Source organism: Fulmarus glacialis, unplaced genomic scaffold (assembly GCF_000690835.1).
Source record: "Fulmarus glacialis isolate BGI_N327 unplaced genomic scaffold, ASM69083v1 scaffold43311, whole genome shotgun sequence".
Classification (NCBI taxonomy): domain Eukaryota; kingdom Metazoa; phylum Chordata; class Aves; order Procellariiformes; family Procellariidae; genus Fulmarus; species Fulmarus glacialis.
The window spans coordinates 19,326-33,236 of record NW_009192953.1 but is presented as its reverse complement, the minus strand read 5'-3'; the positions used below and the strand labels follow the sequence as shown (position 1 = coordinate 33,236).

Genomic DNA, 13,911 nt, shown 5'->3' with positions numbered 1-13,911 from the left:
ACGTCCTTCCTTCCTTATCTATTCTTATTTGGTTTTTACATGAAACTGTCTAGAATATGGGCATACAAAGCCTGCATTAACGCATGTATGTATTATAAGCTGCTGCTGTTGACAAAGCCCACTGGAGTGCTAGAAAGCTGCAGTGTAAAGGAAGGCTTGCTCTTCACTCACAGGATATATAATTTGTCCATTTGGAAAAGTAAGAGCATAATGTTGCCACAAGCTTAGCAAGAAATGCATTTATCACAGCTTGCAGGGATGTGAGTGGCTCAGCTTATTCACTCGATCCTTCATTGTCCTTCTTGGTTGTATACTAGAGTTGCTTTAATTGAACAGAGGTAAAACAGCATGTCACTGCCACACCCCTAAATCTGGTAATAGCACACTACATCACCTCTTATTTGTTGTGCAAACTCCTGTGTGTATGAACAGCCTTAATGTTCTTTTATATGGAATATTTCCATTCTTGAGCTGTATTATTTCCAACTATTAAAATTTTATGAAAATAAATGGTTACAGAATTAATTCCACCCACAGCTTCTCTCCTCTTCTTGATCTGACAGAGAGATTATTTTTTTCTATAGATTTCTACAGCCTCAAAGTCTCTTCAACTACGTCGCTGGTATCTTAGGCACTCCGTTCAATTAATGTTGGACCCAGCAGCTTTTAAATATAGACTCTTATTTGACTGCAAGCAGGATATGAGTAACTCACTAAAATCAAGGTTGGTAAGTGATATGCGTAGCTTTGTGCTCTGCGCAGATAACTTGTTTATCGTAAATGCGCTGTGTAAATACTGGAATCTGACCATTCCTGAGTTTCTCTGATGCCGTGTTAACCTAACTGTAGTTTTTCCACTGTTAACTTCTATTACAGAGCTCTTGCCCTAGATTTCATTGAAACTTGAAAATGGAATCTGTTTTATTCATGCTGTTTTGTCTTATGCAGACATGAACAACAGAAATGGAGTAGGCTTTTCTGTACAAGTAGAAACGAAGAGGCTGAGCGTGCTTTTGCCACAGCCCTTCCAGAGGCACTTACCTCCTGCACTGGAATCCCATAATTTGCCCTCACTTTCCCTATTCTGTTTTGAAGATCAAAGAAACCTTCAAGTGAGGTTAAACTTTATTCTCAAAATCAAAGTCAAAACCTGGGAAGAGGGGATGTATGGAATGGCTTTGGCTTAAGCGATGGTCAATTATGGCCACATCCATTAATTTTGTACCTTCTCCCTTAAAATAGTATTTAATCACTTTGAATGGTAAATTGGAATAGTTTATTTCCTAATTTGTGCTTTTCTAGTTTTTGTTCTGTCCTCGAGCAGCATTGAGATGAGCCCTGTGGGCATTAATCTGTCTTCTCTAGAGAAGAAGAAGGGATAGACAAATATCAAAGAATAAACTGATAAACAGCAACATGCCTTGGACTTTCTGTAACCTTCAGCCCAATACAAGTAAATGAGTGCTCTGGCAGAACAGACTTTCCCTTATTTCACTGAACTGAAAACAGAAGCTTCCAATAAATGGCTGTTCAAAACCAAATAAAAAACCCTACAAGAATGCTTTATAGCTTGGTATTTATGTAAAACATTCTTGGCAAAGTTAAACATAATACATTAGTACAAACCTGAATATTATTCACAATGATACAATGAATTCCATCAATCAGATCTCATGAGCTGTATCAGGGGGATCATCTCCCCTTTCCTCGTTAGAGATGCCACTGTCACATTTTAGAACTGAAAAATAAGCCTTGATTCTTAGCTTGCTGGCTTTTCAGACGAAGGCTGCCTTTGGCTCATGGTGAGACTGTAGATTGTGCTCTCATAGTGCCCACAGCTACCCTGATTCAAACCTTTTCTTTCTCTCCCTTATTATAGGTATCCTAAAAGCAGCACAGAAAAGGAGTAGTGGATATACAGAAAGTGCAAAGGAATGTTACACTCACTACTGTCATAATGATTAGAAGCAGCATGCAGCCAGGTAACAGTACTGTGTGGCTTGGTTGAAGAGCATGTCTTAAGAAGATAACCATAATGTAATTGCAAGATAGCAGTGGTAATGTCCGAGTTACACAGAGAACATATGGTTATTGCTGCCCCATCCTTATTTTTACTTTCATTAGCAAAAGAAGAAGTGGTAACACTTTGTTCAGGCAAAACAAATGCACAATGGCATGTCCAGCGAGGCCCCTAGGAAACAAAGCAGATTAATGCAGAACACTAAAAAATAACACTGACAGTCCAAATCGTCAAGTATCCAAAATACTGTATACAGGAAAAGTTAAGACAACTCAATTCATATTGGAAATACAAGAACACTAAATTATGCTACGTTAAAAAAAATTCTTAAACCACAGCACAGTTCTAGTGTTGCATCCACATCTTGCAGTCTTCTATTACCCAATGCTGTTCAACACTATCAACATACATGTTTCTGGGAAACACGTGTTTCCAATTATTCTCTCTAAAGGCAAGAGAACTAGATTTGGTTTTTTTTTTCTTTTACCATCTAGAGAAAAGTTGCAACTGACACTACAAAAGTGCTTTTGTATTGAGCTTTTGCTTTCCCAACTCCAGAAACAGTTGCCTTGGCTATGCAGTTTAAACCTGTAAAGTTGCCATAGCTGTCACACTGTGTTAGTGCTTTAGGGAACTTGCAGAGAGGTAGCAGACATTGAAGTCACTCTGTCACCTTGTTGGAAGTGAATCCAACAGCCATCCCTGGATATTTCTTGCAACAACAAAAACAAAGTGTTGGTCACTGGCAAGAAAAGTAAGTTTTATATATAAAAAAGTTGATAGCTCCTGCCATAAATTTACAAAAACTATCCCTGAGTGACTCTGTTCTGTGTCTGTAAGACCTCTTGTGACAAGGAAATTGCTGAAGCTAGCTTAAGAGGAAAGAGACGCTGTTCCACCTGCAGTTTTTTATCACACTTTGCAGTAATACTGATATGCTCTGACAGTGCCATACTATATAGCAACATTTGAGCTCCTCTCTGTAGCTTAAAAAGTAAAAAAAAAGCTATATTACTTAAACACTGCTGGCATCATGTATTTACACTTTAAATAGAAATGTTACCTTTTCTGAAGTAATCAAAATATATCTTTGCAAAAAATTTAGAATGTGGGATTTTACAAAATGAATGGAGAAGGTAGAAAAGCTTGAAGACATCTCAGTACCTTTTATGGGAATCTTAGCCCCTGAAAGTATTTGGCTTTAATTTTCCTGAAAGGGATGTCTTAGCACTAGGTTCTCTGCCTCCACTATAAGCTTCTTTAAAACACCGAAAGACGCAAGAGGCAAGCCTGCTTTGTGCAGATTAGAATGAGGGGTTACCTGCGTGCAATGGGTTTTCTATAAAGCAGTGAACAGAAGCAATCCTTCTGGCCTGATGCTGCCTGTGTTTCATGTTAAATGGAGTAATGAGAATTCAGTGAGTTTACAAAAGGGCTGAGAACACTAGTTGCATTTACTGTATCAGTATCTGTCACTGTAGGCTATTCAGATATCCCGTTCTGCACCTGAGCAGTCAGAGTCAAAAGCGCAAGACAATCACAAATGTGTAAAAGTCACCAGCCGGGCCTGGGCAACAAGCTGCTGAGAGGAAGACTCCCCCTTGCATGGATAAATCTTATTCTTTGAAGTCCGTCTATGGCCGTATCAGCACCTTTTTTGTCTACTAGTAATTTGTACTAGTGATGTCTACTACACGTTTACCTAACGCTGTTCCCCTGGTTGGTTTGCACATTGTGGCTGTGTCCCTGCCGCACAAATAGAAGGCAATTCCACAAACTTCCACAGCCCAGTCTCTTGGGAAGTATTAAAACGCTTCCTTAGTCCAAGGACAGGTTTAGGTGATCCTGTTGGTATCTCCAGAGGCAGGAGAGATGCAAGTTGGGCAGTGAGAAGTTACTTTAAACTTTGGCAAAGAAAAAAAAGATATACAGATAGCTAGCTATCAAGTTCTTGTGTGTTCCAAACTCTTCCAAGCGCACTTAATTCATCTTTTGCTCTCGCTTTGAGTTCCTGGAGGAGGTATTTTCACACTTGCTTTTGCTGGTTTGCAATATTCTTTTGGTGTCTTATATGACAAATGAAGACTTGTGTCTGAAGTCACCCTGCAACAAAACAGTTCTGGATGTAGGAAGGCTTTTCCAGGCACCTCTTTGTTCCTGCTCCCCCAACCGCAACATGCCCGTGAAAGGTAGATCCAATCTGTGTAACTTCTGGCATTCGGTCTAGGTAGCACCCCCTTCCATCTGGTAAGGAGAGGGAGACGCCAGTCATACTGGCCAGGTGCTCCTTCTCCTGCTGTCCTCCTCATGCACCAAGGCATGGCAGGGGACCTTCCCATTCCCTCTTCAGCATCTCTGCTAACAGGGAGAGGCTTTTTCTGATCTTTAAGCTTAGTGATCTATTCAAATCCCAAAATGCAAATTCTCTTGTAAAAGCATCATGGCCTGCCCACTTAATCCAATGAAACTCATCCTAAGGGGGTCAAGCCATAAGATAACTGCGTCAGAGTAGAGCAGCATTTGATAGCTTTTGGCATCAGTCACGTAAGGCAACTTAAACTGTTCATCATTTCTAAGGAAATGACTCAGCCTTCACCCTTCTGTTTTCTCTCTGTTCTACATTCTTGCTTCTGAGCGGTGCCCACTCTAAGTAGGCCCTAAAAAAGCTAGTAGTCCTCTGCCCACCCTCTTCCTCTCCTAAACAGTGAGATGTTAAATGCAAATCATTTGTTACCTCATCATCTGTCCGGATATAGTTAACACCATCAGGTTTTGCTGGAGTCTTGTAGCTGAAATAAAGGAAAAGATCTCATTTCTGGGACAGGAAAACTGCAGGATTTTGGAGGGGAGGTGCTGAGAAAGACAAAAATGAGGAAGAGCAGCCGAATGAAAAGAAAGCACAGAGAAACCCAGCTCATTGCTCAAATGATAGATCTGTGCTTATTCCATCATTCGTCATGACTGGGACTTTTTCTAAATTCCCCTTCAGCACAGGGTAAAAAGATTGCTGTAGGTTTCCACGAGACTAACTCTGCAAAGAGATTAACTGATTCTTTCCTGGGCTCTCCTGCTCTGGTCCCTGTGCACTACTTTTCTCTGAGCCTCCTGCATTGTTTCCTGAGGCAATTATAAAATTCATTTTAAACCTTCATTGCCAGATGCCTTCGGCATTTTCCTTAGTTATAAGGAAGCACAACTTGGTTGCAATCCCATAGGAATTCAGAATTTATATACGACTGTCAAGTCCAGTGTATACCAACCCTCAGCTGCATTTAAATAGGATATTTGGAGCTTTTTCTGAAAACCAAACCAAACAAAAAAGGACAGGACTTCTGCTGAAAAGCAATACTTAACATGGAACAAATCTGTCTGGTGAGAATCTTAGTTTTACATATATTATCTCTTCTACAGATTCTGTAAGGATATCAAGGCTTGTTTCTGATGCTAATGCTGTTGTTTTTAACGTTTTAATGTGCGTTCTAAAATGGCTGGTTTTAATCCCAAATTAGGTTCTCACAACTAGTGAGATTTCCTGCAGAGAGCCTACTCTTCTATGCATATATTTTCTATGCATGTCCTGATGCTTTAAACTAATCATGCAGTGAGCTCTGTTCATTAAATTGTAGACCTCGTTATGCCAACAGCACATAACCTATTGGACAAACACCTGTAGGCATTTAATTGTGCTGGTCTCCCCTTCCCGTGCAAAGTATGAAGATATCAAAGCACAGCTTTCACTCCTCTGTCTGGTCTTGGTAGCAAGCACAAGAGGAGCCATACCAAAATTCTCCCTTAGGCAAATAAACCTCCGGCAAGGTGCAGGGTTTACAGTGGGGAATTGGATACCCCAAGAACTGGGTGGGCCTGTCATCTTTGGTAGGGAACTAGGAAGAAATATGTCCAAGTCAGGCATGGAAATACATTTTAGCCACGAATTTCTGGCGCCCTTCAGACTACTTCATGCTAGCTGTGGGCGCAGGGACTTGTATAAGAACACTTTGAATCCCAGCTTACCTTTCCCCACTCTCTTTGCTATTTGCAAAGTAACCCCTTCTGTAGGCGCAGCAGATACCAAGAGTGATGAGCACCAAAACTGCTAGGACCACCAGGACTCCACCAATTATCCCACCAATATTGAGGTCATCTGGCAAAGAGAGAAGCCATCATCCAGTATTTCTTTAAGGCAGTACCAATATTGTAGCTTTATATACACTAAAATGACATCTCTCAACTATTTTAAGCAAATCCCAATAATTCATAGGGAACTAGCGAGTCCCTGATTCCAAGATTAAAACTGTTCATGAATCTGAACAGTGTTTTAATGTTTCCCTGAATTTTTAGATTTTTTTTTTTTTCTTCCTGTGTTTGGGGCTATGGGAAAGCAGGAAAGACTTAATGCTCTAGGATGTCCCCCTTCTTTCCATATGGTGATGACTATTTATGGTGATATATTAATCAGCATGGATGAAAAGTATGTAGAGCCACTCACAGACTTCCATCTCCTGCTCCTCACACTTGGCAAAGCCAGCATCGTTTGTTGCTATGCAGGAGTAACGGCCTGTGTCGCCTTTGTGCACGGCATGGAAAACCTGGTGAGGAGAAAAGCGGGGGGAGCGGGATGTGAGACAGAAGGCACTGTGAGGGTATAAGCACATATAAGCAACTCTCCGTTGCCCAGGCTTCACCGTGGACTGTGAGACATCTCCCTTCCCTCTTTCTGAAAAGGCATGTGGTATTGGCAGTGATCAAAACCAAACAGCTAGGGTACTATCTTCTTCCATCATTAATCTTCCCTTTCCCAAGTCATCCAGATCCTAGAACACCTAACCTTCTTCAAATTATACCTTCCTTGAAAGCCACGCAATGACTTTTTTCTTTTAGAAGTGACCTTAGAAATAACCTGTCCAGCGAAACAAGTCTTGATTATGTCTGTAAGGGCATTACCAGAGTGCCTGTGGTGGGGTTCAAGGTGTAGGAGGAATTCTGGAATTTGGCATTTGATTTTGTGTCTGGTGATAAAGGTTCACTGTTGCGGTACCAGCTGTAAGTGGACTTTGGGTAACCTTCATTCTCGTGGCAGTGAAGAGAGGCTGTCTTGCCAACAGGTACGGCTTTAGGCACAGTGCATCTAGGAGTCATAGGTTTCACTGTGGGAAAGACAGAAATCGTGTGAACGGCACTGCTGAGTGGAATTAAATAATTTCTGACATACTTTCTAAGATGGCTATGCTACAAAGGCATCAAAACTTTCCACTATTTCCAGCTGTTTTTAAACGACAAATTCGAGTCTCTTGAGTGCCCCTGTTTCAACCCTGGAGAGACTCACAGCCTCTTCTGTTAGCTAGCAGTGCTTGCAGAGGTATCTGAGTTTAAAGTAATACCTTGGACTGTAAGCTGGATATTAATCTCATCTATGGTTTTAGTATCAGAAGGTGCTGCCACTTCGCAGCGGTACGTGGCAGTGTCCATCCGGGTGGTGTTTTTAATCACCAGCGATGTCCGGCTCAGAATTTCTGCACGAGTCACAAAGTCTCCTGATACAGAGGAAAAAGAGAGAAGAATTTCAGGGTAGTCACACAGACTAACTTTCGGCACCTGAATTAAGGTTGATCTTGGACTCTTTCTGGAGTCAAGAGAACCACCTGAAAGGAACTCCATGCTCTAAAGTTAAGAGCCTTCCTCTCACCAGTGACCACAAAGGAAACCAACGCTGCTAACCACAAAGGAAACCAACGCTGCTAACCATGTAAGAGGATGAACTGGAAAGGACCATCTCAAATTTCAAAAACTGTGGCAAAATTGGACTTCCAAGACAGCCTCAGGTCTTGTCTCCTTTGGAAGATTCATTTGGATGTGGCTGTTGGTCCCATCTAAAGTGTTGGAGTAATTCCAGATGGGAAGCAAGCCCTACCGGCAGTCCCGTGTTTGAGTTTCACCGTCAAGCCAAAGTGTCTGCTTCTAATCACGTGCTCCCAGGATGTTGCAAAGCACCGTGCTGCCTCAGCAGTAAGCACTGACAGCTCAAGAGATCCCTTCTGAAGTGCAGGTGGAGCCCTCAGATTTCATATGGAAAGACAGGAGGAGTCAGTGTCTGGTCCCGAGAGCTCAGACACCCAGCGACTTCCAGCGAGGACCAACGGGTGCTGGAGAAGGGAAGCTGTAGCATTTGCTTTCCTACTCACGAAATATCTCCTACAGAGGATCTCACTCCAGCTCTTTGTGGCTCCCTACTGTGAACTGTCAATAATGAGGGCAGAGAGCAAAGAACATCCTGCTCTCTCTCCACCTTGCACTTCGACTGCTAAACTCTAGTTCCAGAAGAAAACAGCAAGACAGCCAGAGGTCCTGCTTTTTACAGACTTGTTTGTTCTCAGTTGTATTGTTTCGGAGGCTGTTTTGCAAGTCTAAGAACAATGAATCCTCATACCCTGCATTTTATTGTCAAAAAATACGTAAGAGGTTTCGCCATCTCGGATTTTCTTCCACTCGATTCTGGGATCTGGTGTTACGGTGGATTTAATGATGCAGGACAGCTCAACACCTAGCAGGAGAAATAAAGGAAATACAGATTAATAGGAAGCAGCTGTATTTTTGCTCTGCTTTAAGCGGTCTTGCACAGTGTTTTATTAGGAGATGCTGCCCACAAAGCAAAGCCTTCTCTTTCATCCGCCTCACAAACAGAAACACTGCTGGGTTCCAGGAGCTATTGGGGAAGATGGACTTTGGCCAGCAAAAATAATAGCCGAAGAGATATTAACTACGGAGAGAAATGAACACACTGTTCTCTACAGGCTCTGACTTATGGCAAACAAGACCTTATGACAGGGTGAGTCCACAGCACTGTCTTGCTGCTAATCAGAGCCTACAATGTGAGTCAGGGATGCAGAGTCTCCCTGGGTGGTGTCTGGTAATGTACCATGATGCCTGGGGATAAATTCAGCAAACCCACTCCCCTTTGAAGTAGGCATTGTTATCTCCACCTCCTCTACAGAAGAAGGCATCGCAGCAGGGTTGAGAGGTGGCTTACCCAGTATCGCATTGCACATCTGTAGTAGGTCCAAGATAAAATATAAATTTCCCAACCCCCTTTTCAGTATATTAATTGCAAGGCTACTGCCTTTCCTCCTTTTGGGATCCAGTTCAAAAAAGCACTTAGGCAGACACTTTGCGATGCCAATGGCTTGCAGGGGACTTCAATAAACCATTTCAATCAAATGCTTTGCTAAACAGGGAGAGATATGGACATATTCTTAAGCGCTTTTCTGAATCTCAGGCTCTGGGTTGTCCTGCCTCCCCCAAGAAACCAGATACCATGAGCAATAAGCAAAATTTTTCTCAATTGTTTGGACTGATGCAAATCCCCAGGCAGAGGGCAGTGCAGCCAGCGTGTCAGGCAGCCAGCGGGCCCCCGCAGCACTCACTCTGGAATTCCTGCACCACGGGCTTGGTGTTGCTGGATGTCAGTTCCACAGCCAAGAGTCTGCAGCCTGGAAAAACAAACAGAAGGTACTAAGAAATAGCACAGCTCATAAGTCACCCAACTAGAAACACGCTGCCTGCTGAGAAATCTTAGCCAGCTACAAGGACTAACTTCCCTAGATAAAACCTATTCCTGGCCTCTAATGCCGGTCCAGCAGGCCTAAGTTTATTTAGGAGTTGTGGTGTAAACACAGGAAAATGTAATTGTTAGAAGTAGCAATTAAAGAGGAGGATTAACATAACAGCACAAAACCAGTGCCAGCACAAGCTGTTTCCTTGTGCCTTATGCTTATTTAGGTGGTAAATGAACTCTTACTCTGACAATGCAAGAGTGAATGTATTATTTTGCAAATTAATTTGACGATCAGGAAAAGACAGGAAGAAGACCAACCTCAAGAGTTCCGGTCAGTTCCTAGAAGATGAAATGTGCCAGGCCTCTAACATATGCTGATTACATCTTCAAGTATTCTAAGACTCAGCGTGGTAATGTAAAATGCAAGGCCATCATAAAAGGACTGCGATTCAGTAGAAAACAGAGGAGTTCAGCTCTGGTAGAGTCCCAGCCAGACTGACACTGGGACAAAAGCTCAATCATGCAATGCTGCAAGACATCCTTATACCACAAGCTATTTCCCTTTACTGTACTTCTTGCTCTGAGCAAATGTTTCCAATTAATACAGTAATTTTCCATCTTTCGCGTATTATTTTCTTTTGAAAAATCTGCCTTCCGCCTCTCTTCTGCTGTGCATTTCACCGGAGCAGGTACCAACAACATTCACGCGCTACTGGATAGCCACCCTCACAACAGCTCTCCTGGGGGAGAAGGAAACAAGCAGGCAGTTTCTAGCACGGTGCAGTAGGAAGAAAGTGAATCAGACAGCAGAGGCAAGCCATGCCTTCATCATAGAGGATATTTTGGAACCGGGTGTTCTGGTTGTTGCAAAGCCCATCACCTCTCGGTCAGACTATGGTATTCTGCAAAAAACAGGCTGCTCCAAAGCCCTGTCTTACAGGAGGAGAATACATACTATAATCGGTGCCAGATAATCAGCTACAGGGGGATGCCATGGCCCCACATGCAACTTTGCTGTTCCAAATCCAATCAGAAGTTTGTTGAAATCTAGGGGAGCATGCCCACTGGCTTCACCGGGCATTCGATCAAACAGTAAGTTAAAGATGGAGGAAACCAGTGCCTCAGTGACATGAGAAGAGATGTATCTAAAGGTTAAGACTGTTTTACTTGGAGTAAAAAACTCCTAACAAACCTGAAGAGAAAGCAGAAAAGGCAGCAGAAGGGAGATGCGAAGAAAGAAAGGATCTTCAGCATCATGACGGACAGCTGGAAATTCCTGTGTGCTGGCCTTCAGGGTGGAAAGCTTTTGGACAGAGACAATCTGACAATGCAGAGGCGAAAATCCTCTGGTGGAGTGGATCAGACAGCGTAACAGAGCAAGCCAGCGGTCTGAGAAACACCCGAGGGCTGCGAAGGCCCTCCCACTGAAAGCTCAACACCTAAAATCCTTTCAGCATTTTTGAAATGTTCCCTGCCGATTCTTATCCCTCATTGTTCGTTAAATGCTGACGCCGTCCTCGGTGCCTTGGCTCTCGGTGCTTATACCCCAAAGACCACTGGGGAGAGCTGGAGTTTGGCAAGGTTTAGAAGCTGCCTTTGTGTACAAAATAATTGTTACTCACATAAAAGCCACCGGCTGATGCAAACTAATAGTTGGCCCAGCCAAAACTGCTCTTGGCAGGACCTTTCCACCCTTCCCCCTTCTGCACTTGAGACATTCATGCGGCATTTGGGAGAAACCCAATATTGAACTAAGATGACAGTGCTCTGGACTATAATGTAGCTATTTGGGAGAATTCTTGTGTATCAGAGCTGAAATGAGTAGCAGGGCAGTGCAGCGAGCACTTTGCTTTCAGTCTGCTCGTGCTTTACTTCGGGGAGCCAGGAGAATGCCATTTTCAGAGCTGGTTCTCAGCAGGTCAAAGCAGGTGCTCCGGGCTTGCTTCGTTTCAGTCAGGAAGTGCTCTAAGCAACCACGAGTAATTTGTTCAGGGCTGCTATGAAGCAGAGTCCATTTTCATCAGGCCTGGCGCTTCCAGACCTACCCCTTGAAAAAAGGTAGTTACGCCACAAGACGCTGACACGTTCCTTTCCCTCTGTTCATCCTTTGATCCTCTCAGGTGTTCTGTCTGGGGTTGTGATCCTTGCTTTGCTCCTTCGTGAGCATAAACAGATTCCACTGACCCCAGCAAAACCCCAGAGCATCAGAAGTAGCTAGTCACCAGAGGACAAGAAACAATCATGGGAAAATCTTTTTGAAATCTTTGGACGCCTTTTCAACAATACTGTAGGGCACTTCATACAAACAAGACATTTGATTGCTGCTGGAACCAAGAGAGCTTTTCTTGAGGGCCCAGGCCTGAGCACTCAGCTTAACTATGGAGATCCTGGTTGGCTTCCTGCTTAGGACAGGTGGCTCTGATAATGCGTTTGGCTCAGTTTTCAAAAGGGGGGAAGCTTCAGAGGCAGCACCCTCCTTCATTGGGGAACTGCATTACAAAGACACTTCTACACATGATAGCTTTCTTCCGAGACCTGACGTAGCAGATGGCTATAGAGAGTACCTGAAGAGGACAGCTTGCACAGCATCTATCTGGTCTGTACTATCCTATAAATCTTCCTTTTGGAAATGCTAGAGAAAGATGGGGAGGGAAAGGCACATGGCAAAGGTTTCTCGTTCCTTGAAGGAAACTTGATGCACCGGTTTGTTTTTTGTTATGTGTTCCTGTTTACACGAGATCTTTTTTCAGAAAAATTGTGTCCCATCAAGTAGATAGCATGGTAACAGTCCTACTGAAGTACATCTACTGTAGCTAAAATACAAGCTCAGTTGAAGGTGGAGACAGTAATACCACAATGTTGTGTTACTCCAAAGGAGTTATGACTCTAGAATTATTCCACTCCAAGACAGTGGGACTCCATCAAACTCTGGCCCCATCTCATTTCTCGGAAATTGTTCACAGCAGGCTTTTTCCCACCCACTAAACACAAGAGATCTAGGTCTATCCCTCAGGCACAAAGCAGGATGACAACAAATTTCAGACAGAAGCTGAGTCCTTGGAGACTGTGAGAGGTTCTGACATTATTACATGTACTGACTGTGGGTAGAGATCAATGTGGCTGCTTAAATCACCGCTAAGACAGATTTATTCCGTGTGTGGCAGAAGAGTACTGCAAGTAGCATGTTCTAAGTAACGAGAAGGCTACAGCTATGCAGGGAGCACAACAAAACAAAAACCCCAAGAGACCACGCAGTTGCAAAGCAGGAGCAGAACACTGTTACAGCTCTTCTTAGCATTACTTTGGGGTATCCCTTGTTCACCAGTCTCCATGGGGCCGGACGAATCTGCCCCAAGCCAGTGCTTCCCAGCTGTTAGCACTCTCCTGTTGAAGGAGCCTGGGCATTTGTGCTATGTCACATTTCCCTGCTGTTGGCAAGTGTTGTCTCTTTGGTGACCGCACTTAGGGGTTGCTTTGTTTTGCGTGTTAAATCATCATTAGTGGTGACTGCCACCTTTTAAAAAGAGTATTCCAAAGATGTTCCTTTAGACCTCTTTCAGCCCAGTGCAAATAAGCAGCAAAGGTTTTGTGTTATGTAAATCTCACTTCAAAGGCCTCAGCACCCAGGATCTGGGGAACGGCCGGGCACAGACGTGCATTCCTTTCCAGAGCAGCATGCATGCCACAACAGACGCACTTACCAGATCTGTATGTGCTGCATCTCCGAATACCCACCAGATCTGTATGTGCTACAGACTCAGCCAGACATATGGTTGAATCCCAAATGCCATCAGTTCTCCAAAATAGAATCCAGGACAAGGGAGTGAAGTCTATAGCATATTCTTATGGCACTTCTTTCAGCTAAAGAGATCCAGCCCATGCTTGTTACTGTGACTCATGTTATCTGAATCATTTTAAAATGCTACACTGAAACTATAGTCTCAGAAAAAAACCTAGCAGCTTTACAGACAACTAGACTGTGTTAAATCTATCTCTGTACCGGGTTTAAGGTAAAGCCTGACCTTCCATCTCCTTCCATCCCAATCTCTTCTCTGTTTAAAAAATCTAGGCAGAAATTTGAAGAGGAGGTGAAGTGTTCCTAAAGTATTACAGGCAAGGTAAAAAGGATGACCAGGAAACAGTTGAAATAAATTGCTGCCAACAGTCTATGCTGCAGTATCGTTCAATGCTTCTTTGCCGATATTGCAGTTATCTGATACGGTAATTTTAGTTAATGCACTGTCAGGCACAAGCAGTACAAAAACATGCAACTGTATTTAAACACCTGCCCACTAAAGCAACAAAAATATGCCTTGCTTGAGGTGTCCATCATCACTAA

The 13,911-nt window shown here is 43.2% G+C and overlaps 1 protein-coding gene across 1 annotated transcript; it reads right to left on the bottom strand.

Annotated features, from left to right (window-relative positions):
* Positions 1-3,571: 3,571 nt before the first annotated feature.
* On the bottom strand, positions 3,572-10,653 carry JAM3 (junctional adhesion molecule 3). Its single transcript, XM_009587268.1, has 9 exons — positions 10,528-10,653; positions 9,442-9,529; positions 8,448-8,561; positions 7,402-7,554; positions 6,965-7,167; positions 6,510-6,609; positions 6,035-6,164; positions 4,755-4,809; positions 3,572-4,123 (listed from the first exon to the last, which is right to left on the bottom strand). Exons 1-9 carry the CDS (start codon positions 10,651-10,653, stop codon positions 4,088-4,090), a joined length of 1,005 nt encoding a protein of 334 aa, XP_009585563.1. The 3' UTR covers positions 3,572-4,087.
* Between the last annotated feature and the right edge of the window lie 3,258 nt (positions 10,654-13,911).